This window comes from Ochotona princeps, chromosome 6, assembly GCF_030435755.1.
Source record: "Ochotona princeps isolate mOchPri1 chromosome 6, mOchPri1.hap1, whole genome shotgun sequence".
Lineage (NCBI taxonomy): Eukaryota > Metazoa > Chordata > Mammalia > Lagomorpha > Ochotonidae > Ochotona > Ochotona princeps.
The window spans coordinates 47,374,361-47,400,942 of NC_080837.1; the positions used below are offsets into that span (position 1 = coordinate 47,374,361).

Below are 26,582 nucleotides of genomic sequence, written 5' to 3' on the forward strand. Positions count from 1 at the left end.
TTTTTTTCTTTTTTTTTGGTGTTTTCTCAGTCCATGTAGCACGGGGTAGTGTATGTGTTCGCAAGACAACGGGGAGTGCTTTGAGTTCGGTGGAGTATGTGATGGAACCAAGGCTTGCTGTAGTGCGCAGGACACAGGTGTGGACACTGAGTCAGAAAGCCACGCCTTGCGCACGCATGTTGGGGGCGGGAGTTGGGTAGAGGGTAAGGGCTCCATCTGCAAGGACTGGCAGAAGAGAGGGTGTGTGTGTGTGTCTGGGTGGGAGGTGGCAGGACGCTGCTGGAGGTGGGGTGTGTTTAGCCCACTGAGGGTGGGAATGGAGATTCCCACAAGGTGGGCGGAGCTAGGGATAGAACCCCACCCCCTGAGGGCTCAAGAAGGTGCCCTGAGGCCCACTCCTCTCCCCCATCTTGGTTTATCTGTTTATAAAGCTAGAAGTGTAGAGGTAGTAGTAGTTTTTGGGCTGGAGTCCGTGTGAGGTAATCTTGCTTCCTCTTTGGCAAAAGCCACAGCAGCTGTGGCAGCAGCGGTGGTGGCGTTGGTGACAGTGGTGGGGGGTGCCCCGGGCGTCGGGGCCGCCTTGCGCCTGTGGGCCGAGGAGCGCAGGTGGGAGGCCAGGGCTTCCCGCCCACTCAGCAGCACCTCACATGCCAGGCAGTGGTAGGTACAGATGGGCACCCGCAGTGGGGGGGGCATGGAGCTCCCGCCCCGCCCAAAGAAGCAGAAGGACCGCTGGTGGGCAGTTGCGGGGACCTCCCCATCAAATGCCATCTTGCACTGGCGGCACAGGTAGCGGTGAGTCACATCAACCGTGGAGATGCCGGGGCTGCCGCTCAGTAGCTCATCAGCTTCACCGGCCTCGCCCTCCCCGGGGGCGGGCAGTTCAGGAGGCTTGGGAGGTGCCGAGGCTGTGGGTTCCAGGGCCTGGGGAGGTGGCTGCAGGAGGGCATTAGGGAGCAGCCCAATGAGGGTCTGAGGTATCACGGGGTTCATGGGAAAGAGCCCCTTCTTCATGCCATACAGCTGCTGGAAGTAGGCCCCCTGCAACTGCGGGCCAAAGACAGTCGGTGGAGCTGCACCCCCTGCAGGGGGCAACGGGAAGGGCAGGAATTGGCCTCCCAGAAGCGCTGGGACAGTGGCCTTCAATGCTTTGAGGTTCTTGAGGGCGTCGGTGGGGTTGGCAGGAGCCACAGCTGGCTTTCGTTCACCAGAGACCTTGTCTCCAGAGGGCTCGCCGGGTGGGCCCAGGACAGGGTCAGTGGTGTCTGCTGTGGAGGTGTTGGTTTGGTCAGGCCCAGGTGTCTGAGGAAACAGACGGCCTGGGCCAGCAGTTTGGACCACTGTGGGAGCAGGCAGGACTGAAGTGGCAAGGCCTAGGAGGCCTGAGGAGGCTGCAGGGCCTAGGAAAATGAAGAATTGGTGCAGGATTAGGCACCTTCAGCTCCTCCAGCATCCTTCTGGCCACAGGCCACCTCCCACTGCATACTCACTCCCATCACCCGGATTCCAAAAGTCCCTTCTCTCTTCCAGAGGCCTTTTGGCAAAGGGAAGAGCTGAGGATGCGACCAGAAGTCAAGAGGGAAATGCATTCTTTGACATGCAACCCCATCCCAGCTTCTCCACTCACCTGAATTGAAAGGAGCTAAGCTGCCCAGTGGGGGCTGGGCCAAAGTTGGGCCAGGCAAGAGGACTGGGGCCAGGCGAGGCACGGCTGGAGTGGCCCCAAGGGGCACGGAGGCGGGCGTGGTGGCAGGTGGGGCCTTGGGAGCTGGAGGTGCCTCGGGTGCTGGGGCCAAGTCGTAGCACTTGCTTTCGCTCTTGAGCTGGGCCCGGACTGCCTCCTTGAGCTTGGCCAAGTGCTGGCGGGAAAAGAGATGACCTCGGCAGGAGACGTAGAAATCGTACTTGACGTCACAGTAGGGGCAGTCGGTGCGCTGGGCTGCCAGGGGGCCCTCGCTGCTGACTGCAACCCCTGCCACGGTCGCCCCCTGCAGTTTGGCCTTCTTTTCCTTGGCACGGGCATTCTGGAACCAGACCTGGATGACCCTCTTGGGCAACCCAATCTCCTCCCCCAGCACCTCACACTCCTGCATGGTGGGGGTTCGATAGGCCTCATAGCAGGCCTTCATGATCTTCAGCTGCAGGCTGCTCATCTGGGTCCTGTAGCGCCGCTGCCCCATTCCGTCCTGAACCCCAGTCCCGCCACCTGGCCCCCCACTGGTCCCCCCGGGCCCAGGGGATTCTGGTTCAGCCAGGCTGGAAGCAGATGAATCGCTCAAATCTCCTGCAGATGGACTGCAAGCTTCGCTCTCAGGAGAAGGCTTTGGTGGCTCCTCTGGGCCCTCGTCTTCGCTGGGTGGAGGGGGAGGCAGAGGTGGCAGAGGAAGAGGGGGCTCCGGTGTTGGGGTGCTGGCCTCTTTCCCCAGTGGTGGGAAGGGCAGGGACCCAGAGGCAGGCGTGACTGTGGGGTAGGGAAAAGCAGGTGCTTCCCTTTTTGGGGCCTCTCTTCCAGTTGCATCATCCATCTTGCCCAGTAAAAGGTTGAATTTGGGGAAAGGAGCTGGGCTGGGTATGATGGGCGGTTTGACTGCTGGACTGGACACTCCTCCAGGGGTGCTTCTAAACTGGCCTTTCCTCTCCCGGGCCCTGGTGTTCTGGAACCAGACCTGCACCACTCGCTTCTTCAGCCCCACCTCTTCGGAGATGCAGTCAAGCATCTTGCGCGTGGGGTTGGAGTCCTGCATGTACCAGCGGTACAGGATCTCCAGCTGTTCGGGCAGGATGGTGGTACGTAGGCGTTTGTCCCGGGGGGGCTCACCCTCTCCACCACCCCCCGCTTCACTGCCTGTTGGGGACAAACTGCCATCCTCATGCTTGCGTTTGAGAGGTGGCCCGGGCACTGGCGGGGTACCTGCCACCAGGGCATTTCGCTCTCCAAACACCAGTAAGGGCAAATCCAGCAGCTGGGGGGCAGCGCTGGGCTGCACAGATGGCAGGAAATGCAGTCTGCGGTGACTGGTCAGGAGGTCTTGGCTGGGGAAGGAGATGGTGCACTGGTCACAGGGGTGGGCCAGGGAAGGTGACGAGGGTGCTTTCCCTTCCGGCTCTTTGCCAGTCGCCTCTCCTGCCTCTGCCTGGCTTCGCTCCTCCCCTTCTGGAGCTTCTGGACATGGAGCTTCAGGCCCTGCTGGGAGCTCAAGGCCCTGCTCTTCCTCCACCACTTCCTCCTCTGCAGCCTCCACCGCCTCCTCCTCCTCGTCTGCCCTCTCTGCCTCTTCTTCCTCCTCTTCCGGAGACTGGTCATCATAGCACTTCTTGAGGTGCCGCACCAAGTCAAACACGCAGGAGAAGGTGGCATGGCAGCGCCTGCAGCCGGAGGGCCCCCCAGCACCTCCTCCGGTTGGCACAGCTGGCACAGGTCCCCCCTCACAGGCATTTTTCCGTGCTTTCTGGCGGGCGTTCTGGAACCATACCACCACCACGCGGCTAGCCAGACCCAAGAGAGTGGCAAGGCGCTCCACCTCTCCATCCTTGGGGTAGGCACTGGTCTCAAAGAAAGACTGCAGGGCTTGGGTCTGGAACTCTGTGAACTTGGTTCTGGAGAAGCGGCGGCCTGCAGGCACCAGGGGAAGGAGGGGACCTCTGGAACTTTCTTCCTCATCCGGGGGCCAGTGTCCTCCTGCCCGGCTCCTCTCTTCAAGACTTCGTGGCACCCCTGCCTCCGGCTCTGGGACCAGGAAGGGTGGGCCCAATTGTGGAGCAGGTGGCTCCAGAGGCCCGGCAGTGTTGGTGGTGGCAGCTGTGGCCACAGCAGTGGGCTTGGGAGCCTCCGCTGGGGGCGGGTAGAGGCTGTCGTAGCTCTTGCGGAACTGGGCAGCATATCGATTCAGGGCCTCAAAGGGCAGGAAGCGGCGGTGGACGTGCTCCTCATGGGTCTTGAGGATAAGCATGTTGGAGAAGAGCTTCCCGCAGGCCCCGCAGGCCAGCTTGTCTCCACCGCCTGGGGCCTCCGGTGGAGGGGGTATTGGGGGCAGCGGCATACCCTGCTTGCCTTCGTTGTACTGGATCACCAGCTCAAAGCCAAAGTTCTCCAAAAGGGCTTTGGCTGCCGTGCGGGCAGCTTCGTTGGGCAATGGGTGGGTAGGTGAGGAGGGCCCTGCGTCGGGCCCCTCTTCAGCCATTGGGGGCCGCTCCCATTCCTGCTCTGTGGACTCAGCCTTGGGGGTTGGGGGCAGGGCAGGAGGGGCAGCTGTGGTGGTGGCGGTGGTGGCAGTGGTGGCAGTGCCAGTAGCTGGCAGGGACAACATGGGTGCAGGCCCGGCCAGAGCCAGCTTGGGCCCTACCTTGAGGTCATGGAGGTAGAAGGGCAAGAGCAGCTGCTGCTGCTGCAGCTTAAGCAGTGAGTCAGGTACCAGAGGGAAAGGAGGCAGAACTGGTGGGGTGAAGAGGGGCGCTGGGAATCGGTGCAGGTCCAGGGGAGGGGGTGGTGGGGACAGGAAGGGCAACCCAGACACAAAGCCACCAGGATCTGGGCCCTTCTTCTCGGCACCCACTTCCCCTTCACCCTCGCCTTCCTTGGGCTCTTCTTGGCTGCGCTCTGGCCCCTCGGCCTTGGTGTCAGCCTTGGCACCCCGAGAGCGGGTCTGATGCAAAACGGACCGCATGTGGATCTCTAGGGTGGAGCTCTGGTTGTAGGAGACTCTGCACACGGTGCACTTAAAGGGCTTGTCAGTGGCAGCAGTGGCCGTGGGCGGGGCACCCGTGTCCCCCCGGGCTGGGGCTGAGGGGTCGATGGCAGCCTTCTTCATCTTATGAAGATGGGAGACGGAGTTATAGTGGACCAAGAGGATGTTCTTCTGCGTGAAGGACTCCTTACACACAGTGCACTTATAGGGCCGTGCAGGGTCCAGAAACTTATCCAGAGCAAAGTTGGTGGTCTTCCGGTAGGTCAGAGGGTGGCGGGGGTCAGCTGGCACTGGCTCGGCAGAGCGGGGCTCCCCCATGCTCCCCTCATCCTCCTCTGCCGTGGTGGGAAGAGGAGCTGGTTCTTCCACCTGCGTGTCAGGCCGGGGGCCTGGAGATGGGGCTGGGGAAGGAGCTTGCTTGGGGCTCCCTGAGGGCTGGTCGGGGGCCTCAGCTGGAGCCAGGGTAGGTTCAGGAGGAGGGTCTGGACTGGCTTCTGGGGGCAGGTTGGGGCCTTCTGAGGAGAGAGCAGAGAACACAATGGCTCAGTCACCTTCGGGCCTTCTTGGTCCGTGGAAACCTGGTCCCCTCACTGTCTTCCTTACCTGCCATCTGGTCTCTGCTGACTGTGTGCTCCGGTCCCAGGGGAGGAAGTTCAGGGCCATCCTCCAGGGGGCTCAGCATGGGCCCAGGCAGCACTTTGGTTGCAAAAGTCATCTCAACAGTCGTGGCCTGTGATGGCAGACATCCTAAGTGGCTCCTCTACCAGTCCTGATGTCGGACCTGTGCCAAGCCTCTTCACTGCAGATCCCATCTCCTCTCTGGACAGTGCCTTCCCCTCCTCCCCAATTCCTGCTCTTCTCACAGCTGCTGTTCCTCCCCACGGGCTCCCTCCCTCCTCAAGGCTGCCTGGCCCCTGGCAGGCCCAGGCCTGCTGCCGTATGACGACCCGGCTCAGGGCTTAGGGAGCTGGGAGAAGTGTGTCGTTTTTGTCACCCGTGAGTGCAAGTGACTACACAGGCTCAGTTTGGAGCATCCCTCCAACTGCAAACTCCTGGAGTTCGGTGCTTCCCTCTGTTGGGGGAGCCCTGAGCCTATCTCCCCTCCTGCACAGCCCCCCTGCCCTGACTCCATGCTCCAGCCCCCACTCACCACCAGTAGCAGCTTCTCCACGCATTCAGGTACCACATTGTGCAGGTGGCTCAGGTGGAAGTGCAGGGCGGGCCGGCCCACCAGCTGTTCCTGGCACAGCGGACACCTGTATTTGGGTTGCACTGCATGCTGGGAGAGTGTGTGAGCTTTTACCTGCTCAGACTCTGGGCTCAGGAAGCTGCAGTACGGACAGCAGTATACCTGGGGGGCAAGAGGGATGGAGGAGGAGGCATCATCCCACAGTGTTCTTGTTTTCCCGAATGCACACTGGCCCTATGCCAAGTTTAGAAGGAGCCAGACAGGAAGCATGGGCATCCCCCCAAGTCTCCGAAGCTGGCACCTCCCCCACCTGGGTCCTGCCTTCATGGCCTTTTGCCTCCATCCTGGCCACTTGCCACCTTCCCCTTACCTCAGTTTACTTTTTGTATCTCTGCTGCCCAGCTCAGTCCTCCAGCTGACAGGTAGCCTGCGGCTGCTCACCTCATGCTGTCAGTCTTCTCCCAGAAATGCCTCCATTTCTGCAGGGTACTTTCTGGACCCAGAGGTACCCTTATCTCCTCCTGTGCTATCCCCTGAACTGTTGGAGAGCCCCCCACTCCCATCTTCTCTCACTCCCTTTGCTTTTCCTTCCCTTTTTTTTTTTTTTGAAAGATTTATTTATTTTTATTGGAAAGGCAGATATACAGAGAGGAGGAGAGACAGAGAGGAAGATCCTCTGTCCGATGATTCACTCCCCAGGTGACTGCGATGGCTGGAGCTGAGCCAATCCGAAGCCAGGAGCCAGAGGCCTCTTCCAGGTCTCCCACGTGGGTGCAGGGTCCCAAGGCTCTGGGCCGTCCTGGACTGCTTTCCCAGGCCACAAGCAGAGAGCTGGATGGGAAGCGGGACTGCTGCGACCAGAACCGGTGTCCTTAAGGGATCCCGGCATGTCCAAAGCAAGCACCCTAGGCACCAGGCCACCACACCAGGCCCTCTTTTCCTTCTTAAAAACAGAAAACAAGTGCCTCAGCTCCTGCAGTGGCCTAGGAAAACCCTGGCATAACCCTCATGGCATGTTCTTGCCAATACCTCGGGGGGCGTAGGCTGTGAGCAGCCCATTGACCTCTCCTGTCTGCAGCCTTAGACCAAGCTCACCCTTCTGGCTCTTGTCTGCTCCCATCCCCTGTGGCACTGGTCTAGACCTGCGTGTGAGGGAGGGCATGGGATCTTGATGCTCAGCTTAACATACCTGGCCCTATGAGGCTACATCCAACTCAAGCATGCAGGAGGGAACAGGAGTTGGGAAGTAGAGAGGCTTAGCACCTACAGTGTTACTGCTGCTGGCAGCGACACTGTCTCCCCACACAGCTCGGTAATAACCAGGATGACTCAGGCCAGTGTGGCTGGGAGAACTGTGAGGTCCAGGTTGGCAGCTTCTCAGAGGCTGTAAGCCTGCTCAGAATCAACACTGTCAGGCCACAGAGCCAAATATCTCCTGGTCCCAGGCCCTGGAGACTTGATTCGGTGGCATTTGCTGTCATAGCAAGTCATTTGGTTGGGGCCTCTCCCTCAAGAAGGGGACCTCAGGCAGTTCTAACCTGGGGCCTTTCTGAGGAGTTGAACTGTCATGTCCAGTCTTCCTCCTGCTCCTAATTGGAGAATAAAGAGCTGGGCAGCCACTAGCTTTTTGTCTTTGCCCTTTGCCTTCCATTTCTTTCCTCCCTTCCTCTGCTTCCTCTGTCCACGTTTAGTCCTTCTTTCACCTCCTCTCACTGTGGCCTACCCCTTGGGGTCACCTCTGGCCAAGGTGTGTTAGGACTATCACTGGACCTAGGTGGAACTTGGAGCACAATAAGTGTCAAGTGTGACAAAAATGGGGGCTTCCTTGGGAGCAAGAGATCTCATGTGAGCCCACCCCTGTCCCAGCTCTGCCCCACCCCGCCACCTTGGTTCTGACCGTGGTCTGATTGGCGCCATCTCTGGTGGAAGGGCCAGTCTTGTTCTCTGCCTCTTCAAAAGCTGGGGACGAAAGGAGATGAGATGAAGGGACTCAAATGACCCCTCTCCCCTTTGGGTCACAACCCCTTGCCCTTAGGATAACGTGTGCCCTCCAGCTTCCAGGTCAGGGATGTGGGGTCAAGGAAGAGGGAGAGAGGAGGGCAGGAGACAGGTGAGCAGGTTTGGGCCCTCAGAGAGGGTGGAAGCCCCTGGCCTTCTGGGGCTCTGCCTGCTTTTCTTTGAGCAGGTCTGGTACGAGAGGCCTTGCTGGGCAGCAGGTCCCTGAGTGTCACCAAGTAGGAGGCCTGGGCACTCAGCATCAGATGAGCAACTCACCTGGTTGTTCCGTTTTGTTCTGGGCATCTTTCTCAGGGGTGGGTAGCTCAGCTGAAGGGACGCCAGAAACTTTCCCTGTGCAGGAATGGCACAGAGTCAGTTTAGAGAGGTAAGCCTCAGGGAGGAGAGGATGTGGGGCAGTGGAAGCAGGAAAAAGGATGCATGAATCAACAGGCAGGAGAGGTAGGAAAGCTGCTGCTGAGAGAAGCCACAGGAAGGGTCCAAGACTGTGCCACGTGTGTGTAGCGGCAGGCAACTGAAACGGGACCAAACTTGGTGCTCTGCCAATCTCTGCTGACCCTGGAAGTGGGGAGCCCCAGACATGTTGTGGGAGGCCCGTCCAGAAGCATGAAGAGGTGGAAAGGAAGCAGCAGCAGGTCCAGCCGAGAGAGGCGATTACTACACAACTAAGAATTGACAGATGTGTAGGAATTTATTTCTGGTGGCAGCCTAATTAAAGTGTTAAAGTTCCTTCACTCCATTCAGCCCTGCGCCAGAATCGTTAGCTATTGATCTGGGCCCCCTCCAGCACTTAACTCCAGCCGGCATATTGGCAATTCAATTAGCACCAGTCAATGCTGCCTGTTCCTGCTGCCCGTGCCCTCGCCCTCACCCACCACTGGCCTCTGGAAAGCCTGGATGCCCATGTCCACCCCCTACAGCACCTTCCAGGTCCCACTCCTGACCCTCTGCATCAATGGCACCTGGCTGTTCCCAGCCTCTGCTTCTTCAACCTCAGCTGACTCAGGGGCACTCTGAAACCTGTTCTGAGGCTCAAGCCCTTCTTGGGAGACCAGAAGCTGGGCAGCATCACTGCTGATTTGGACGGACCATGCCCACAGCACTTGGCTTTATCCAGCAGGTGCTGGCCCAGCATGAAGCAGATTCCATCCTTGTTTCTCTTCCTTTCTCCCCTCCTGCTCCTTTCTGGCCAGCTCCAGCCTGCCACCCCCATGCCCATTGTTGCGAGGACACCTGTCTAGTCTTAGAATCGTGGAGCCGTTCTTCCTCCGCTCCCCTCCTGTTTGCTCTCTGCCCAGCACAGGACCTGCCCTCTTCTGGTTGCCTCCTCCTCCTTCTGCCTTGCTTGGCAGCCTCCACTGCTGCTCTTAGAGCCCCATTCCCAACCACCCCTGCCACAACTGTCCCTTCACAGCCCCATTTCTCTGCCCCCTCGTATCCTTGGCATCCCCCTTGCTGGCTCCCCACCATACCCCACTGCCTACTCTCCCTGCCTAGCCCACACTCTCCAGTTCCCCTGTTCCTCACCGGGAGTCCGCAGCTGCCCGTGGCTGAAGCTCAGGATGCTCTGTAGGGCAGACAGCCCTTCCTCAGCAGTTGGGCTGTTCTGCAGCAGCTGCAGCCGCCTCTGAGCCTGGGCGTCACGGTGTGTAGGTGTGCGAAGGTGTTGCAGCACAGCCAAGCGGGAGGGTGTCTCCCAAGCACACAGGAGACAGCGGTACAGCCCCAGCTCGGTCCCTGCCTCTGCTCCCTCCATCTCCAGCAGGAACTAGAACCAGGGGAACAGACTGGATCAGGCTCAGGTGGTAAACATCCACAGTTCAGGAGATGTCTTTGTCTTTGCCTCCCCAGTGAGAACCTGACTAGTAGCATGCACTACCTGCCTTGAGCCCCCTTTTCTCTGTTATGCATCCCTCCTCCCCTGAGCATTACTGCTTGCTCTCCTCCATCTCTTTTTTCTGCTCCTGCCAATCCTGTGCCCTCTGGTGTGTGAATGGCAGTGACATGTCAGACTGAGCTGACACAGACCCCTCCCTGGCCAGCCTCACCTTATAGATATGGCTGTTTTCCTCATGGGCGGAGCCCCGGACATGTAGCTGCATCTTCTCCTTGCTGTTGGACTCAAAGTCACAGATGTTGCAGCGCAGGTGCAGCAGGGAGATGGAGCCATAAGGAGCCACTTCTCCGAGGGGTCCTGGGGATGGGGTGCCCACAGTCCCCCCACCCTCCCGCAGGTGGGCTGCAAGCTGGTACTTCTGAGCGTGTTTGTCCGTCTTGAGGTGCAGCTGGAAGTTGGCCTTGAGCTGGGTGCCGTAGCAGCACAGCTTGCAGCGGTGCATGTCGCCAGCCACCTCCTTCCACTCAGCTTCTGGGAGGCTGCGGCCAACGCTGCAGTGATAGAGCAGGAGCTCCAGGCTGTCGGTACTGAAGGCCTGGCACACCAGACAGCGGAATACCTTTAGGGACGGGCTCTCATCCGGGGGTGGTGAGGCAGGCAGGCCATCAGACGAGGCATTCAGCAGCTGGCTCGGAGGCAGATGGGCATCAGGGGAGAGACTGCCAGGGGCTGGAGAACACAGACAAGTCAGTGGCCCAGGGAGGGAATAAGGTGGGGTGATGGGGTTAATGAGTGGAACGGCACCCAGAGGTTATGGGAGAAAGCAGGGGATGGAATTTGGTCTTGGGGAAGGAAGGTGGTGGGGGAAACAGCAGAACCTGGGGAGCTTACCAGGTGTGGGGAACCTGCGGGCAGACGCTCCCAGGTGGTGAAAGCCATTGAGCAGCAGCTGGGCTTCCAGGGGCTTGTCGGGCCTCATCCCAGGGCTAGGCAGGGGAGTCTGAGGCTGCCCCAGAGCTTGGGGCCCAAAGTACTGGAAGAGTTCAGGTGGGTTGGCAGGGGCAGCCCCTGGTGGGGCAGGTGGACCTGGCCCCACCAGCCCGGGAGGCAGGCCCAGGGGCAGGCCCTGGTGCAGCAGCAGGACGTTCTGCATGTGCTTCTCGGAGGTCATGTGGATGCGCAGGTTGCGGGAGATGTTGGTCTCATAGCTGCACACCTTGCACTGCCAGGATGATTTGGTCTTGGGCTCTTTGTCCCCAGCGGAGGGTGGCAGGGAGGCCTCTGGGGGACTCCCCTGCCCACTGCTGCCACCCCCACCACCACTGCCACCGCCACCACCAGGCCCCGCCTGGAAGCCCTGCAGGTTGGCTAGGTGCTTGTCAGATTGCATGTGGATGCTGAGGTTGCCCTTGGTGGTGGTGGAGTAATTGCAGACATCGCAGCGGTAGGGCTTGTAGCCACAGTTGTAGCTCTCCCCGCGGGCGAGGCGCGGATGAGCTCCCCCGGCGCTGCAGTAGCTGCAGTGGCTGTTGCTTTCGGGGTGTTTCTCTCGCATGTGCACGTCCAGGGTCTGCTGGTACTTATAGTGCCAGTTGCACTTGGGACACTTGAGTGTCTTGCAGGAGTTGCGTGAGTGTAGCAGGGACATGTGGCTGGACAGACTGAGGCCCTGGAAGGCCGCAGGGGCTGGCGGGTAGTCATCAGCCAGGCGGTAGGGCTGAGGTGGGTCCCCACCAGGATCTTCAGGGGAGCCCACTGGGATGGGGAGAGGGCCCCCCTCCTTGGAGGTGGGTGAGCTTTGGTTGAGTGGGGGGCAGGACCCTCCATCCACTTCTTGTGCCTCGGGAAACCATTCTGGCCCTGCCTCGCCTGCTGCTGTTTCTGGCGATTCTTTGGCTTGGGTTGGGCTGGGGTCCCAGGTGGCTGGGATTGGGGCTGGGGAGGGTGGGCTGCGGGCCGTGACTTCTTCGCTGGGGCGGACAAGGGCTTGGACTCCTGCCTCAGAGGAGACAGCTTCGACCTGGGCTACATTCGCCTCTGCATTGACCATGCCACTCTCATCTAGGGGGGTCTCCAGAGGGGCGCAAGTGGGAGGTTTTGGTTCCAGAAAGCTTAAGAGGGCTGTGCAGCCCTTGTCCGCCTCCCAGAGCATGGCTGGATTGCCCAGCAGGCCCTGGTGTTGGGCGGAGGTTAGCGTCACCCCATGAGACTGCGTGTGACTCCAAAAGGCCTGGGGCCTGCTGAACCCTAGGCGGCACAGAAGACAGAGCCAGAAGAGTGCCCCGTGGTCTTGGCCACCGTGGCCGCAGCTCCCTGGGGGACTGTCTTTGGGATCTCCGGGTGGGTTTGGAGCCAGCTGGTAGCTCCAGAAGGCTTCCTCCCTCCCCTCACAGGCATCCAGAGATGGCGCTGAGGTATCATGGGACAGAATTTGGTCAGAAGAGCTAAAGCCTTGGGTGGGGTCAAAGCCATGTTGGATGTGGAGGGTGGTGAGCGGGGCGGGGGGTGGGTGGGCGAGGAGGAGGGGCAGGCTGGGCTCTGGTTCGATGCCTGCCTCACCCCAAGGAAAGCCCTTTGGTAACAGGGGGTCACTGCCACCAGGCAGGGACAGCTTGGCAACCAGGTAGGCGTGTCCACCCGCTGTGAAGAACAAGTGGTTGCTTAGGTCCAAGGGAGGGAGCCCTTCCTCCTGCTCCCGCCCCTGGTCCTGTCCCTGGTCCTGGTCCACCCCTGGGAAGTGACTGTTGCCAGGCTCTTCCTGGGGCTCCCCAGTCTCCTTTGGTGGGATGAGGCTATAGCCTGACTCTAGGAGCTGTCCACCCAGCTCTGAGGGCCTCATGCTCTCAGAGGGGGAGGGTGCAGCAGGGGGATCTTTGGTGGCAGGCTCGAAGGAGGGGGGGTCTGGAGGTGGGGACTGGGCATTGTGCGGGGGGGAGGGAGCCGTGCCAGTGGGAGAGGCTGAGTTACGGGTGGCCATGGTGGACGGAGGGGTGCTGGGCATTCATCTCAGCACAACAGCCAGGACCCTGCAGGCAAAGAGGGAGAGAGCAGTGCTGTGAGACCAGGGTATAGGGGAGACCCCATCCTATCTAGACACCCTACACAGGTGCCCACTCAGCAACTTGACAACTTCATGTGTTATTCTGTGGGCTTCCAAAATGAAGTGTGTTTAAAGTCAGAATTCTTCTTCCTGAGCCCACCCCTCCGCCTTTGCTCTTTAGAAAGTTGGCTCTACCATTTAGCCTTGGCTTCCCTCAGCGTCCCTCCACGTCTGCTCCCTGGGTTCATCTTCCCTGACCCACCTACTGTCACCTTTTCCCTGAACTAACATGACACAATCTACATGAGCCTCTCATTTCCAACACCACCCTCCAACGTCACCCCACTGCTCACAGGCCCCCATGGTCTTTTAATTTGTAATCCTGAAAATGCACACAGAGATAAGAGTAAGCAAATGAGTACACAGATTTCCTTTACACGCCTTCTGGCTGCAATCATTCTCACCTTAGTGGGTGGTGCAGTGGGTTAAGCTTGCAATGCCAGCTTTCCACAGCGGTGCGCCAGTTTGAGTTCTGGCTCCTCTGCTTCCTACCCAGTTCTCTGCAATGTGTCTGGGAAGGAAGCAGGTGAAGACTCAAGTGCTTAAGCCCCTACCACCCATGTGGGAGACCCTGGCTCCTGGTGTTGGCCTGGCCCAGCCCTGGCCACTGGGGAGTGAGCCAGTAGCTGCAAGTTCTTTCTTTTGCTCTCCCCCACAAGACTCCACCACCCTCTGTATGTCTGCCTTTCAAATACGTACATACATTCACTCATACTTTACAAAAAAAAAAGATTAACTCATGGCCAATCTTGTCTCATCTTTATCTTTACACACTTCCTTGGCTTTCATGCATTGTTCTAGAGAAAATTTCTGGCATCCTAAAATAATTCATCTTTCTAAAAAAATGTAAACCATACTGTATCCTGCTTCAGACCCCGCCAGTGACTTCTCAGTGCATGGAACTTCTCTTCTTCCTCTACACAAAAGTCCATCTTGCAGTGGCTCCCGGCCTGCTAGAGGGGATCTCAGTGTTCTCCATGCTGCCTGGCCAGCTGGCTCCAGCCTGCTGGCCCTCGTCCTGACTCTCCAGCATGCCAAGTTCATGCCCACCTTCAAGCTCTTGCCTAGGTGCTTGCTCAGCCTGGCATACTGCCCAACGTGTGTGTGGCGGCTCCTGGAAGTCAGGTGTATGCCTTGATGTCACTTCCTCAAGCACAGCTGTTGGCCTGGAGCCATCAAAGCAGAGTGTGGATTCAGATCCCTGGCAAGTAGTAGGGTCCCTGCCACCCACATGGGAGACCCACACTGAGTGCCCAACTCCTGGCCCCAGGACCAGTTATGGGCCTTTTAGGAAGTGAACTGGAAGGTGACAGCTAACACACACATGCTTGCTCGTACTCAGATAAAATCAATAAAAATTGTAAATCAGTAAATATTGCCTCCTCCAACAGGTCTTTCCTCTCGCCAGAAGCTGAAACAGCCCTACAGTGATTTTCTTCAGAGATTTTTTTTACTTCCTGGCATTTCCAGCATTTTCTTCTAGAAGGTGAGTCCCAGCAGAGCTTCCTTTATTGCTCTGTCATAGGCGCAGAGTCAGTGTTTGCCTCTTGAAGGAATGAACTCTGGAAAAGGTCTGATTTTCCCACGCCCGTGTGAAGATCTTACTGCCAGAGACGGGGCCACTAGCATACAGGCACTGGGTGGGTTCTCTGATGCCGTCTAGATCTATCTTTGGTTTCAAGTCTGTGGAGTAGGTGGGCGCTTCCTCAATAGTGTGCCTGCTGCTTTCTGCTCCCCTCAAAGATCCGACAAGTCACAGTGATCCTATTGCTAACAGTGAGTAGCTGTCATGATATTTCTACTAGCTCACGTAAGGCATGCACATCATGCTTTGGGTCAGTTACTCATGCTTCACAATAGCCACCCTATTTTATACGAGACAGGCGACAGGTCAAATGAATGACTAATGGTCATTCAGCTCCAAGGTAGCGAAATCCTCCATGGGACTGGCTGGGCACAGTGTGCACCCCACCTTCTGGCCTGGGCCCCTCCTTCCGGCCAGACCATTGCTCAATCCCTCAAGGCAAACCAAACATTGGAAGGACTTCAGAATCAGGATGCCTGGCTGCCTCCAGCTGACCTGGAAGCACCAAGTCTCCCAGCGCCTCCCAACCTAGTGCGACGCGCCTCGAGTCCCTCAGGTCTCCATCCCTTCCTCTGGCTCACCCCAACCTCTAACAACAGCTGGCTAATGATCACACTGGGGGAGTTCTGTCCAGAGGGCTTTCAGGGAAGGGTGAAGGGGATGACTTCACTTTGCCTGGTGCCAACTCCAAGATGCTTAGTTTTGGAATGGGATCTCTAGGCTGGTTCCACCCAGCCTGCAGGCTTCCCTTCCCTCCTCCTGGGGGTCCAGCCAGGCGTGAAACCATTAAGGAGCTCACAGAGGGGGCTGGATTAGCATGCTAATGTAAATGCAAATCACTACCTGGGTGGAGAGGTGGGGGGGAGGTGGTGGAGCTGGAGAACCCAAAGAGAAGTGAAAAAATTGGACAGAATCAGATGTGGGAGCGTTTACTCCCAGGGAAGCCCTGGTGGGGATTTTAGGGCAGACTGAGGGTCAGCCAAACCATTCATCCCCACTTGCTGGAGCCCACTGCCTTCCTACCCCACCTGGTGGGAGGGAATGCAGCCTGGCTGGAGGGGCCAGTGGTGGGCCCTGCCACTGAGGGGCAGGCTGCAGTGGGTGCTGTCTCCCAGCTGGCTCTGCAGCCAAGCCTACCCCGTCTCCTGGGACCAGTCTTCCCCATTCTTCGTCCACAGGGCAGAGGAGGGCATTAGTCCCCCAAGTCCTGCAGCCACTCCTGGAACCTCTGTAAAAGCATCTACTTCCCAGGACAAAGACACAGCTGATTACTAGCTAGAAAACTAAAGGGACAGAGATCTGACTGGTTCCTGGGTTAGCCCAGATCTGTCCAGGGTAGAGGAAAACTGTTTAAAATTGCAAATCTCTCCCCCACCTCCCAACCTACCCCTCCTTCCCTTCAGGAAAGAATTTCAATTGCAAATTTATCTCTGCCTCAGTGCCTCCCCCATCCCTTCCACACCCCTTCTCCCAGCTCTCCCATCACCCACTATTTATTACAAACCCTTAGCTGCGGCAATTATTTTTTTCACTTTTTTTCTATTTGCATTTCCTCCCTCCTTCCTCCATCTCCTCTTACCTCTCTCAATGCCCTTCTTACTTGAAACTGGAGATGGTGTGGAAGCAGGACAACCCTAAATCATCCCCCTTCCACCTGCCATTCCTCGTTTTCATTCCTGCCTGTCCTGAAGGGTATCTCAGCTCCCTGGAAACCCATCTCAGACCGGAGGGCTGGGGAGTAGAGGGAAGATGACCTCTCCGAGGCCCTGCCGCCGCCTGAGGAGGACGGACAGAGAGAGAAGGCAGGTGCAGCATGCAGTGTGTGGGGAACTATCCACTGGGAAAACCCCGGGGAAGAGGCAAGGGAAAGTGGGGAGGGGGGGGATTGCTGCAGGCGGTAGGTACCGAGAAGAGGGGTTAGGGGGACCGAGCAGGCGGTGGTGGCGGTGTGATTAGAGGAGAGATTGATGTGAAGGGGCATCACAGACAGTAGAGAGAGTCAATAAAACGAGAGGATCACATTAGAGGCGACAGAGAGAGCTTTAAATTACAAGGCTGCTGCCACCGAGGGGGATGGGAGGAGGGAGACCTGGAGCCATGGGAGGAGGGTGGAGAGTTCTGAGGGTGTAGTCATCCCCGGAGATGAATCTTCCAGCTCCCGAAGGCCCTCATCTCCACAGCACTCTCACTGCCCCTTCACCACTCCTCCTTCCTGTCCTAGTGCTTGCTTGCCTCTGCAGCATGAGGGAGGGCAGTCCAGATGTAGAGAAAGCTGAGAAACCCAAGACACTGCTCCCTTTTCTCTCTTTTGGTGCTGCCACCTCCTCCTGCCCACCATCCTGTTATCAGGCAGGATGGCGCCAGTGGCCCACAAATCAGGACTCCTGGACTTAAGGAAGTGGGCAGGATCATGGAGCATAGAAAGGAAGATGTGGGGCAGCGACCATGAGGCAGCAAGACACAGGGCAGGGTGTTCTGGGCCAGCCTCCAAGGCCAGGAGAGCAGCATAGGTAAAGAAGAGAGAGCAGGCTCTGAGACCAAGCCTGACAGAGGAAACATGAACCAGAGAATCTACCTCTTGTCACCAGGGCCAAGCTGACCTGCAGAGAGGAAGGAGGTGCCCTGGCCCAGAGCAGTCAGCCTGACCAGAACTCCCCTGGGTGCAACCCCCTCCCACCTCTTGCCCACCAGGATAGGAAAAGAAACACTACTGCTCCCTGGTGGTAACAGAGGGAACAACACCAAGGAGGGGGTGGTGGCCTTTCCAATGGCCCATCAAAAAACAAAGCCCCCAGTTCCTTTCTTGGCCCAACCACATGGCCGGAGCTCTGGCAGCCACATCTATCAGAGGGCACCATGACATCTGCTTACAATGACTTCACATGGAGCCCTTCCAGCTCCTGCTTTCCTAGCTCAGAGCTCCTTTACAGAACCACCCCTTGTCCTCCTCTCCCTCCAAGATCCAATCTCTCTTCCAACTCCCTTTGCCCCTGCCTATGGTGTTTAAGACCAGGATGCCTCGAGGGAGGGAATGATGAGCTTGGGGGATTATCTAATAGAAACAACAAATAACCTCTCACTTAGTTGAGCTTTATCTTTTTAGGCAGTGGAAGAACATGCAATGTGGATCCATGTCTACCACTCCACTGTGCAGCCTTCGGAATTTACACGTCAAGCTTCAGTTTCCCGACCTAGAAAACAGGAGTGGTGGCATCTTCCTGATTCAGTTGTGAGGAGTAGGTAACAGGTGTCATGTGCACACTGGGCGTTTGCCAGCAGCAGTTCTTTCCTGCTCTCTTGCCCATCTCCTCCCACGGAGTGGAACTAGCGTTGGCCCAGAGGCTGATCGCGTTCCTTCTGTTTCACTGCTTTCCTGACCAGGATCCATCCCTGAATCTCGGCCCTTTCTGGCCAAGGGCAGACTCCCAGAGCTTAGATCCAGCCGACCCAGGCTGCAGAGTGTACTTCCGACTTGTCCCTCCTGTCTTGATTCCTGGCCTCCCCAACGGTGCCTGTGTGCCCAGAACAAAGAGCGGAAGCTTTGCTGGGGCTCACCGTTGACTGGGCACAAAGGAGCTATTACTTCCATCAAAATTATGAGCCACTTCCTTGCATTGAAAACTAGCGTGCTCTGCCCCTGAGCCTTATCGTCTACATTTAACGACAAGACAAGAACTAATTCTATTCCTACACTTAAACTCTACATATCTATCCTAGATCTCTGCTTTGTCCATCCTGCAAATATTTAGGAAGCACTTATATTGTGTATGTGCAACCTGTTTTGTCAAAGAGAAAGAGTATGGTGGGGGCCCGGTGGCGTGGCCTAGCGGCTAAAGTCCTCGCCTTGAAAGCCCCAGGATCCCATATGGGCGCCGGTTCTAATCCCGGCAGCTCCACTTCCCATCCAGCTCCCTGCTTGTGGCCTGGGAAAGCAGTTGAGGACGGCCCAATGAATTGGGACACTGCACCCGTGTGGGAGACCTGGAAGAGGTTCCAGGTTCCCGGCTTCGGATCGGCGCGCACCGACCCGTTGCGGCTCACTTGGGGAGTGAATCATCGGACGGAAGATCTGGATTCCTCTCTGTCTCTCCTCCTCTGTGTATATCCGGTTGTAGTAAAATGAATAAATCTTTAAAAAAAAAAAGAACTATACTATAAAAAAAAAAAGAAAGAGTATGGTGGTGAATGAGATAGACAAGCAGGAAAAGAAGTATCAGAGAATAAAATGGAAAGAGAGAGAGAGGAAGAAGGGGTGAGGGGGAAGATCCTGAGGAGGGGCAAGGTTGCTTCCTGATCTGCACAGGTAAGCACTGAATCTCTCCCTGGCCTACCAGCTCTGGCAACTGCCCTGGGCAGATTCCCTGTCTCCTGTCAGGGGGCTGTCAGACCTTGCAAGGTGCTTGAAGGTGGGCATGGAAGAACTGGGTGAAATTGGGAAGAGAAGAGGAGGCTCAGGGGAAGAAGGCCTGGATGGGAAGAGAGTAGACAGTGGCGGGGGGCTGCAGAGAGTGCATTTGTTGAGTGGGGTGAGTGAACTGCTGTTGGGGCAGGAGAGTAGAGCAAGTGTCAGGACAGCGGAGTGGAGCTGTGTGCTTTTACAGCCCCACAAGAGGGAGTGCCTCCAGGGGCACTTGTCCTAGGCATGTCAAGCTTAGGTGACCACATGAAGCCATGCCAGAACCCAGCTTGGCAGGAACACTGCGGAATGAATAGGCAGGGACTGGCCCTGAACTTCACAAACAGGTTCCTGTCCAGTTCTGGCACAGGGACCTTCTGTAGCTGGATACTGATTCCCCTGTGCTTGGACGGGACTGCAGGCAATTCTCTATTTGGTAAGTGATGGTGTGAATAAGTCAGTCTGGCTCTTTGGTTTTGTAGGAGCCTGTTTTGTGAGTCCATCTATACATGCACATTACTACACAATGCGCAGCCCTCATCTGAGAATCTAAAGAGCAAAGTGCTCCAAAGCCAGAGATGTTCTGAGCACTGACATGATGCAACATGCAGAACAGCCCACACCTGAGTTCATGTGACGGGTCCCAGTCAACACATAGATGCAGGGGTGGGCGTTAGGCATGGTGGTTAAGAGACTGGTTAAGATGTCACGTGAAGTGCCTGGGTTTGAGCCTCAGCCCAAGCATTTGGCTTCCTGCCACCCACTTTGGAGACAGACCTGAATTCACAGCTCAGGGCTTTGGCCCAGTCCCAGCTGATGCCAGCGTTTGGACAGTGTACAGTGGATGGGAGGTCCTTCTGCCTTGTCTGCCCTTTGCTTGTCTCTCAAATAAAATTTTTAAAAATACAGGTATGCTTTAAAAAATGTATAACATTACCTTCAAATTGTGTAAAATATGTATACAAAAACACAAATGGATTTCCAACTTTTGACTTGGGTCCCATCCCTAAACTATCCCATTATGCACATACAAATATATGTAAATAAAGGGCCAAAGGACAGACATTTGGTGAAGCAATTAAGACACCTGCATCATATTGGAGTGTTTGGATTCAACTTCTGCCTCTGCTTCTGATCCAACTTCTTGCTAATGTGCACGGTGAGAAACAACAGGTAATGCCTCAAGGACTTGGGAGTCCCTGCCACTCATGAGGGAGAACCGAACTGAGTTCTTGCTTCCTGACTTCATCCTGGCCTCTCTCCTCTCTCCCCCTGCCTTTCAAATAAATGCAAACAATTATTCTTAAATCCAAAAATCACAACTATGTCTCAAGGGTTTTGGATAAAGGGTGGTGAGCCTGTAGCTGCATCCCGACATTGTTCACCTCTTCAAACAATTACCACCTGCCAGACAAGCACGGCCTCACCAACTCCCCGCCCGTAGTCGGGCAAGAGCTGCGGCTGTTCCTTCTCACCCACATGGAAACTCAGATGGTCCCCCAATTAGCCCTACCCTAGTGGGTGAACTCCAGTGTGAACCTGCAAGATCTGTCTGCTGGCTGCTATGCATTTTGAGCGGGGTCTTGAGTCTGAGGGTGGCAGACGGTGCTACTGTGACTCCCATCCCACCCTGCGTGTTGCCTTGCACTTGTGCTTCTCAGCGGGTGGGAAGGTATTGGAAGCGGCCTCTTTCTAGCCAGAACAGAATCACTGCTCGGTGAGAGCTCCAGGGGGCGCAATTCACAGCGCAGGCTATGCAGGGGTACGTGAGTGAGAGTGTGTATGTGTGTGTGTGTGTGTGTGTGTGTGTGTGTAAAGGGAGACAGATTAACAATACAGGCTATGCATGGGGCACTGGTGTGCACGTGTGTGTGTGTGTGTGTGTGTGTGCGTGTAGAGGGAGAGAGATAAGAAGATAACCCTCACCGGTGAGCTTAATCAAATGATGTGTGTACGCATTTGTGATGTCTCTTCAAGTTCACAGATGCGTAGCCATGTTGGTACATGAACCTGATCACACAAGCAGGCTGATGTTCCCTCAGAGTTGGACAGACTTGCAATCTAATTCTCCTATTTGTAACATACAAATAACCTCAGCTAAGCTGTGGAAAGCCTCAACTCCACTTCTTCCTGTAAAGAATGAGGATGAGTCCCTCATTGAGGTGACCATTATTGAGACTGGCACTTTGAATGGGATCAATAAATGGAAACAGTAAGTATTCATCCGCAGGCCTCATTTCTTGGTGCTGGTAGTGGGATGTGGGCATGAGCACGCGCTGATTGCTTTTTGACCAGGTAGACCTAGCCCAGAAGAGTACCTCTTCAGGATGAGTGCAGGTTCTCAAACTAGGCCCCGGGGCTAGGTTTCTCCTGGGCCCCTCTGCTTACACCTGTGTGGGCCTGTTCAGCAGCAAGGCTGGCCCGTGTGGGTGTGTTGCTGTGTGCCTGTGTGTACTTGGCGGCCCGGCTGGCTGGCGCGGGTGTGTTTGGGATGGTGGTAATTACTGGGATGGCCCAACCCTAATGAGTGTGATCTCGTTACACTCTCGCCGCCTCTAATGGACCTAACCTCATTTCACAGCCATTAGAGATGGAGATGAGGCCCCGCCCACGGGCCCCGCCAGCTGCAGCTCCCGCACCCCTGGCCACGTCCTTTTCCTCCAGCTCACCCAGGCTCCATTCCATTTCTCCCAGGGTCTCCCTCCTTCTTTTCTGCTCTTCCTTCAAGGTCTCTTGGTGCGGTTCCTCATTGTTCTTTTCCCCACTGTCCGTGCATACCTCTCTCCTTTCCCCTCGGCTTTCTCGCCTCCCTCCCTGGGGCCTGCCTAGCTTCCACTGTCTCGCAAGCCCATTTGTCCTCCTCACCTCTCCATCCTCTTTCCCACACTCCTCTCCTGCCCAGCACAGCTGTCGGCCCTCCCCTCCCCCACATTGCCCTGTCTGGCCAAAGGACAAATCTCAAGGGGAAACCAGCAAAGACAAACAAGGAGCAGTGACTTCATTATCATCGTTAATTTGCCACTTCAGTTCCTCCCACCAGGGTCAAAGCCAGCTCCGCCTTGAACTCATGACTGACGTGAGGGCCAACACCACTGGTTTTCCAGCTTTCTGGTCTCCCATAACCATACTTCCTCTTCCTCCTCTGCCTTCTTTATTTCCGTGTGTGTATGCATGCGCGCGTGCGTGCACCTATTTTCTCTCCAATATTTCTTAGTCCTCCTACCCTCCTTCCTTCTTCGTTCCCATCAACAGGGGTCGTCTTAGGTGGAGGTGCCTCCATCACTGTTTCAACCTATCCAGAACCCTCTCTTGTCCTTCCCTGGCCTTCTCTCTCTCCTTAAGTTCAGGTGCTCTTTCTTCCTGCCCCAAGAGCCCCAGCATCAGTGGCTAAGATTGGGAGAAACCTTCACAGCCTGCGGAAGCTGGTGATGGGAAGGAGGTAGAGGGAGACCCCTAGCCATGGGCTGGGAATCAAGCCAAGACTCACACCTGAGACCTGAGGATAAAGAGGGCAGGGCCCAGGCAGAGGGCCCCAGGGTTTAAGGCTTGGTTGGAAGAAGTGGGATCAGTCACAGAGCAAGGAATGAAAAATCCGAGGATGGAAGTGGCATTTTGCCCTTCAGTTCCTCTGGGAGACTCAATCCGCCCCTCCTGTCCCACTCTCTGCCCTCCTTCACAGAGAAGCCAAATGACTGGCAATTGACTCCTGACCTTTAAGCCCAAGCCCAGCTCCAAAGGGAGAGAGGTGGAGGGGAGTTAGCTGTGACTGCAGGAGGCACTAGGGAAAAACGTCCATGCGTGAAGGTTAGATTTCTGGCCCATGCCCATCCTGTCCTATGACTGCCCATCAGCACATTCCCCAGTACAACCAGACCCTCCTCCATGCACACAGCCTCTTCTCGCCACACAGGGCTCTGGACATCCCAGGCCAAGCAGTCCGTATGCATGCGCCATTCCATAGATACAATTCCATAGATACAATCCCATATTCCTGCCCAAACGTATTTGCTCCCCTGTGACATTTGAAAACACACACACACTGCCTTGCTGGGAAGCAGAGAAACATGTCTCCCTCCAGAGGCATGCAGCTTCTACATGGGTGTAATAGTTTGGTGGGGGGAGCCACAGTGGATTTCAGCCCTGCCACTCCTTCACCCATGTGGGTCCTGCTGTCTGTACCAGGGGTCTGCTGAGAGCCAGGGGAATCATCTCAGGAGGCTGAAGTCCCCTCAGAGCTGTCCACCCCTTCCCCACTGGCCTGGAGTGGAGGAGGCATGGGCAGGCAGTAACCTCTCCTTGCTGCCCCTCCACACTGCCCCCCTTCTGGTGTTCCCCAGAGAGACAAGGGGCTCTAGGAATGTGGGTGGTGGGCTGACTGAGCTTAGTATGAGGAGCCCGAGAAGAAAGATGGAAAAATCAATGAAATGAGTTTCTAACGGTGAGGTAAAGGACCGCAGTGTCGACAGCCTGTCGCCTACTGCAAAATATGAGCTGCCCAAGCCTGTGGCGGTGGCCGACAGTACATACAGTCACCATGGCCTCTCTCTGGGCCCCCCGCCCACCAGCCCCTTCAGCAACTGCCCTGGCCTTTATTATTATTTATTATGATTACTGTTGTTATTATTATAGCCAGACCATCCCCCAGCCTCCCTAACCTTGATATTTCTTCCTTGTCTTCTTTTATAGGTATTGGAACCCATGTGGGATCTTTTTGCCTCTTTACTGCAGGAACAGAGCAGGTGCTAACCGCTGACCAGGCACTCCCATCTCCCTTCTGGCTTCTGTATGTGTGTAGGCTGATCTCTTTCCCTACAGCATTCAGTCTGCTTCTTTCCCCTCCCACTCAACTAGAGACCTCTAGACTCTAACCAGTGGGCAGTCAGTGGGATGGTAAGCACTCTTCCCACTCCACTCCTGCCCTTGTGTCTTTCCCTCAAGGGCAGCAGTCACTTGTGCTTCCTTTAGCCTATGTGGCCAAACCTGACTTCTTTGTAAGCACCTGGGCTGGGCTGGATGTTTAGGACAGGCCAGGCTCACTTGATGAAGTCTTTATTTGTAGCACGAGTATGTCTGCAGGTATGAGCTACTCACTTGCGGTTTCACCACTGGGGATGAGGTGGGAGTGCTACTTCCAATTCAAATTTGCTGACTCTCAACAACTCTCATCCTTTTCTGGAAACCGCCTCCTTCTTTTCCCCTCCTCTGCTTCTTCTTCTGGGCTCCTAGGACTATTCATTCATGATTTTTTTTTTCCTACCTGCAGTCTACAAAAAATACTCCTCCCAGATCAACCCTGGTTGCCTCCAAGTGTGCCTCTCACCCAAAGTCTCACTGTTGCTGCTTAATGTCCCACCAGCCTTCACCCTAGTCTCTGACTGCCCAACACGCTCATTTATGTGGACATGGTGCTGGGGTGGAGTTTGTTAGAACAACTCTTTTCTTTGGTCTTTCCCAACGAATTCAACATTTAACACATTTCTTCAGCTTTTTCTGTATGCCAGACACTGTGCGAAGTGCTAAGAAATAATCAGAAACTGGGCAGATGTGGGCCCTTCTCAGGCGGCCTTTGTGACCACCCTGAGCCTCTCATCAGACAGCTTAGTCTCCAGGGCTAAGGGGGCCCTTTCTCCATCACTAGATTCCACTGTGTTCTTCTTTAGCCTTGCCATCAGCCCATTCCCTCACACAACTCTGACCCATTACCACTCCTATGCAGTTCTAGCTCTAGCCAGGCCCGGCTGACATGACCAGCAACTCCTCTTGCTGTTGGCCATCCTATCTCCTTGCCCATTCTGGAGCTGCCATTTCCGGCTCTCCGCCTCCTCCTTCACTTGCCACACAGTCCCACCCACCATCTCCTCCTCAATGCCCCTTGCCTCCCAAGGTCCCTTCTTTCTACTCCTGTCAGGTTTTCACAGCCTCGGTTTGTGACAATTGTCATTCTGAGCTAGGAACAGTTTCTGGGAGGCAAGGTCAAGCTACCAGTTAGGAATCCTCTAACATTCACTGGGTGCCCCAGCTCCCCATGTGATGGAGCTCCTCAGCAAAGCAACACTGTGTGCCTGCATGGGCTGCAAGGTAATACCAGCTGCCTCTGACATCATGGAGGGAGGAACACTGTCAGGTTGCCAAGGCAACACTGGCAATTTATGACATCAGAGGCTTGAGGTCTTTGGTTCTCAAGAGGCCAGGGAGATTCAAGTTCCTGTCAGCGGAAGTAAATGGGCATTCTACTTTTTTCATCTCTTTGCTTGTGTTCTCCTGGCTGGAGGAATCAAATAGGTAGGGGAGCGAGTGATGAGGCCAGCGGAAGGGATGCTGGGCCGGATCTCTCCTGTGCCTCCTCTCCCTCTCTGGACCTTTCTCTCTTAGGGGGCTGGCTCAGTGCGGTTGCGTGCCATGCACTCTCTGCTTCAGTCCTGCTGTGCTCCTCACACCAGAGGCATCCGTTTCCTTTGATACCCCCTCCTTCCCTCTCTCCCCCCCTCACCCGCTGGCTCCCGCAGCTCTCATCAGCTTCAGCACAGCTCCCCCCTTTTCCATTTACCTTTGCTGTACCACATTCTCTTACTCACTGCTTCCTCCCTCCCTTCCCCCCTTCACTATTGTATTCATCCTATACATACTGCTTTTTCTGTTGACCTCCCCTTCTTTAGGAACAGTATGCCATTTGTCTCTTTCCTTCCTAGAGCTATTAACTTGTATTTATTTCATTCTCTCCATTTTTCATCCATCACCCTTCATTCTCCCTGTGTCCCCCTCCCCCATTTTGGGCAGATTTTCTTTCCTTTTCTGTACATCCCTCATGTCATATATTCTCCTCCACATGTGTTTATTGCACCTGCCCCCTCATTCCCTTTCTGTAATTCTATTCACCTCTGAAATCATCTGTCTTTCACCCATATCTACCTCCTGCATTTATCCTCCCAAATCCGAGGTCTGGAAAAACCATGATGGGCTGAACACCGATATAAACTCTCCAGCTCCCATGTCCACCTTGGCTATTCCTTAGGTTGAACAACTGTGGCCCCTTGCAGAAGACAGCGTCTCTCACCATAATAGAAGCTGCCTCCTATAGAATGGCGCTGAATCTAAACACAGTCATGGCCAGGGCCTGAAAAGAAGGTAAACTAAAAAGTGCAGGGAAAAAAGCCTCTGATAGAAGGAGCTAAAGAGTGTATATTTCTTTTTCTCTATGTGTGTGTGTGTATTGAGGGGTTAGGGGAATTTGTCACCAGGCTGGGAGGAGCTTAGAGTCCTAGGGAATGTCCCCTTACAAAATCAAAGTTGACAGTTAACTGACATAATGGCACTGGCTGATGAAGGGGTTATATGCCCCTGGAAGCCCATTAAATTGATTTCTTGGCCTGTTTATGTGCCTTCACACACCATACCCCCCACAGTTCCCAGCCCCTTGCTTGTGGTAGCTGCTGCTGCCTGGGTTAAAACACCGGGTAAGAGGATCAGGGATCATCAAAAGAACTTAGGGGTGACCAAGGAGAATAGGTAAGAAGAGAGCAGACTTCTGGGAACAAAGGTATAGAATAAGCAGGGAGATTATGAGACTTGAGGAAGGGGGGTGTGAAACAAAATGAGGAAATGAAAGCATATACAATGGTAAAGTGGGGGAAGGGAGGGAGAGAGGTGAGCAGGGAGCAGGCTGCTGGCAGAAAGCGCCTGGCAGGGTCCAGGAGCCACCACGCAGGGAACCAGAACGTGCCAGAGGCTGCGATCCTGAGGTGGCAGGCAGGCACATGGCAGAGGGGACAGTCAG

General features: G+C 55.8%; 1 protein-coding gene across 3 annotated transcripts in view; it reads right to left on the reverse strand.

The window, feature by feature from the left end:
* Positions 1-203: 203 nt before the first annotated feature.
* ZFHX2 (zinc finger homeobox 2) overlaps positions 204-26,582 on the reverse strand; it is a 30,749-nt gene continuing 4,370 nt past the window's right edge. For 2 of the 3 annotated variants that reach the window (XM_058666226.1, XM_058666227.1), the window contains exons 2-10: positions 10,619-12,753; positions 9,939-10,456; positions 9,418-9,658; positions 8,149-8,223; positions 7,772-7,833; positions 5,836-6,036; positions 5,289-5,415; positions 1,628-5,200; positions 204-1,400 (exon numbers count right to left, since the gene is read on the reverse strand). In XM_058666226.1, the coding sequence (XP_058522209.1) occupies positions 424-1,400; positions 1,628-5,200; positions 5,289-5,415; positions 5,836-6,036; positions 7,772-7,833; positions 8,149-8,223; positions 9,418-9,658; positions 9,939-10,456; positions 10,619-12,728 (7,884 nt within the window). In that variant the 5' untranslated portion in view covers positions 12,729-12,753 and the 3' untranslated portion in view covers positions 204-423. Of the gene's footprint in view, positions 1,401-1,627; positions 5,201-5,288; positions 5,416-5,835; positions 6,037-7,771; positions 7,834-8,148; positions 8,224-9,417; positions 9,659-9,938; positions 10,457-10,618; positions 12,754-14,281; positions 14,403-26,582 lie in introns of those variants that run through there. The other variant, XM_058666229.1, reaches the window with a different exon arrangement.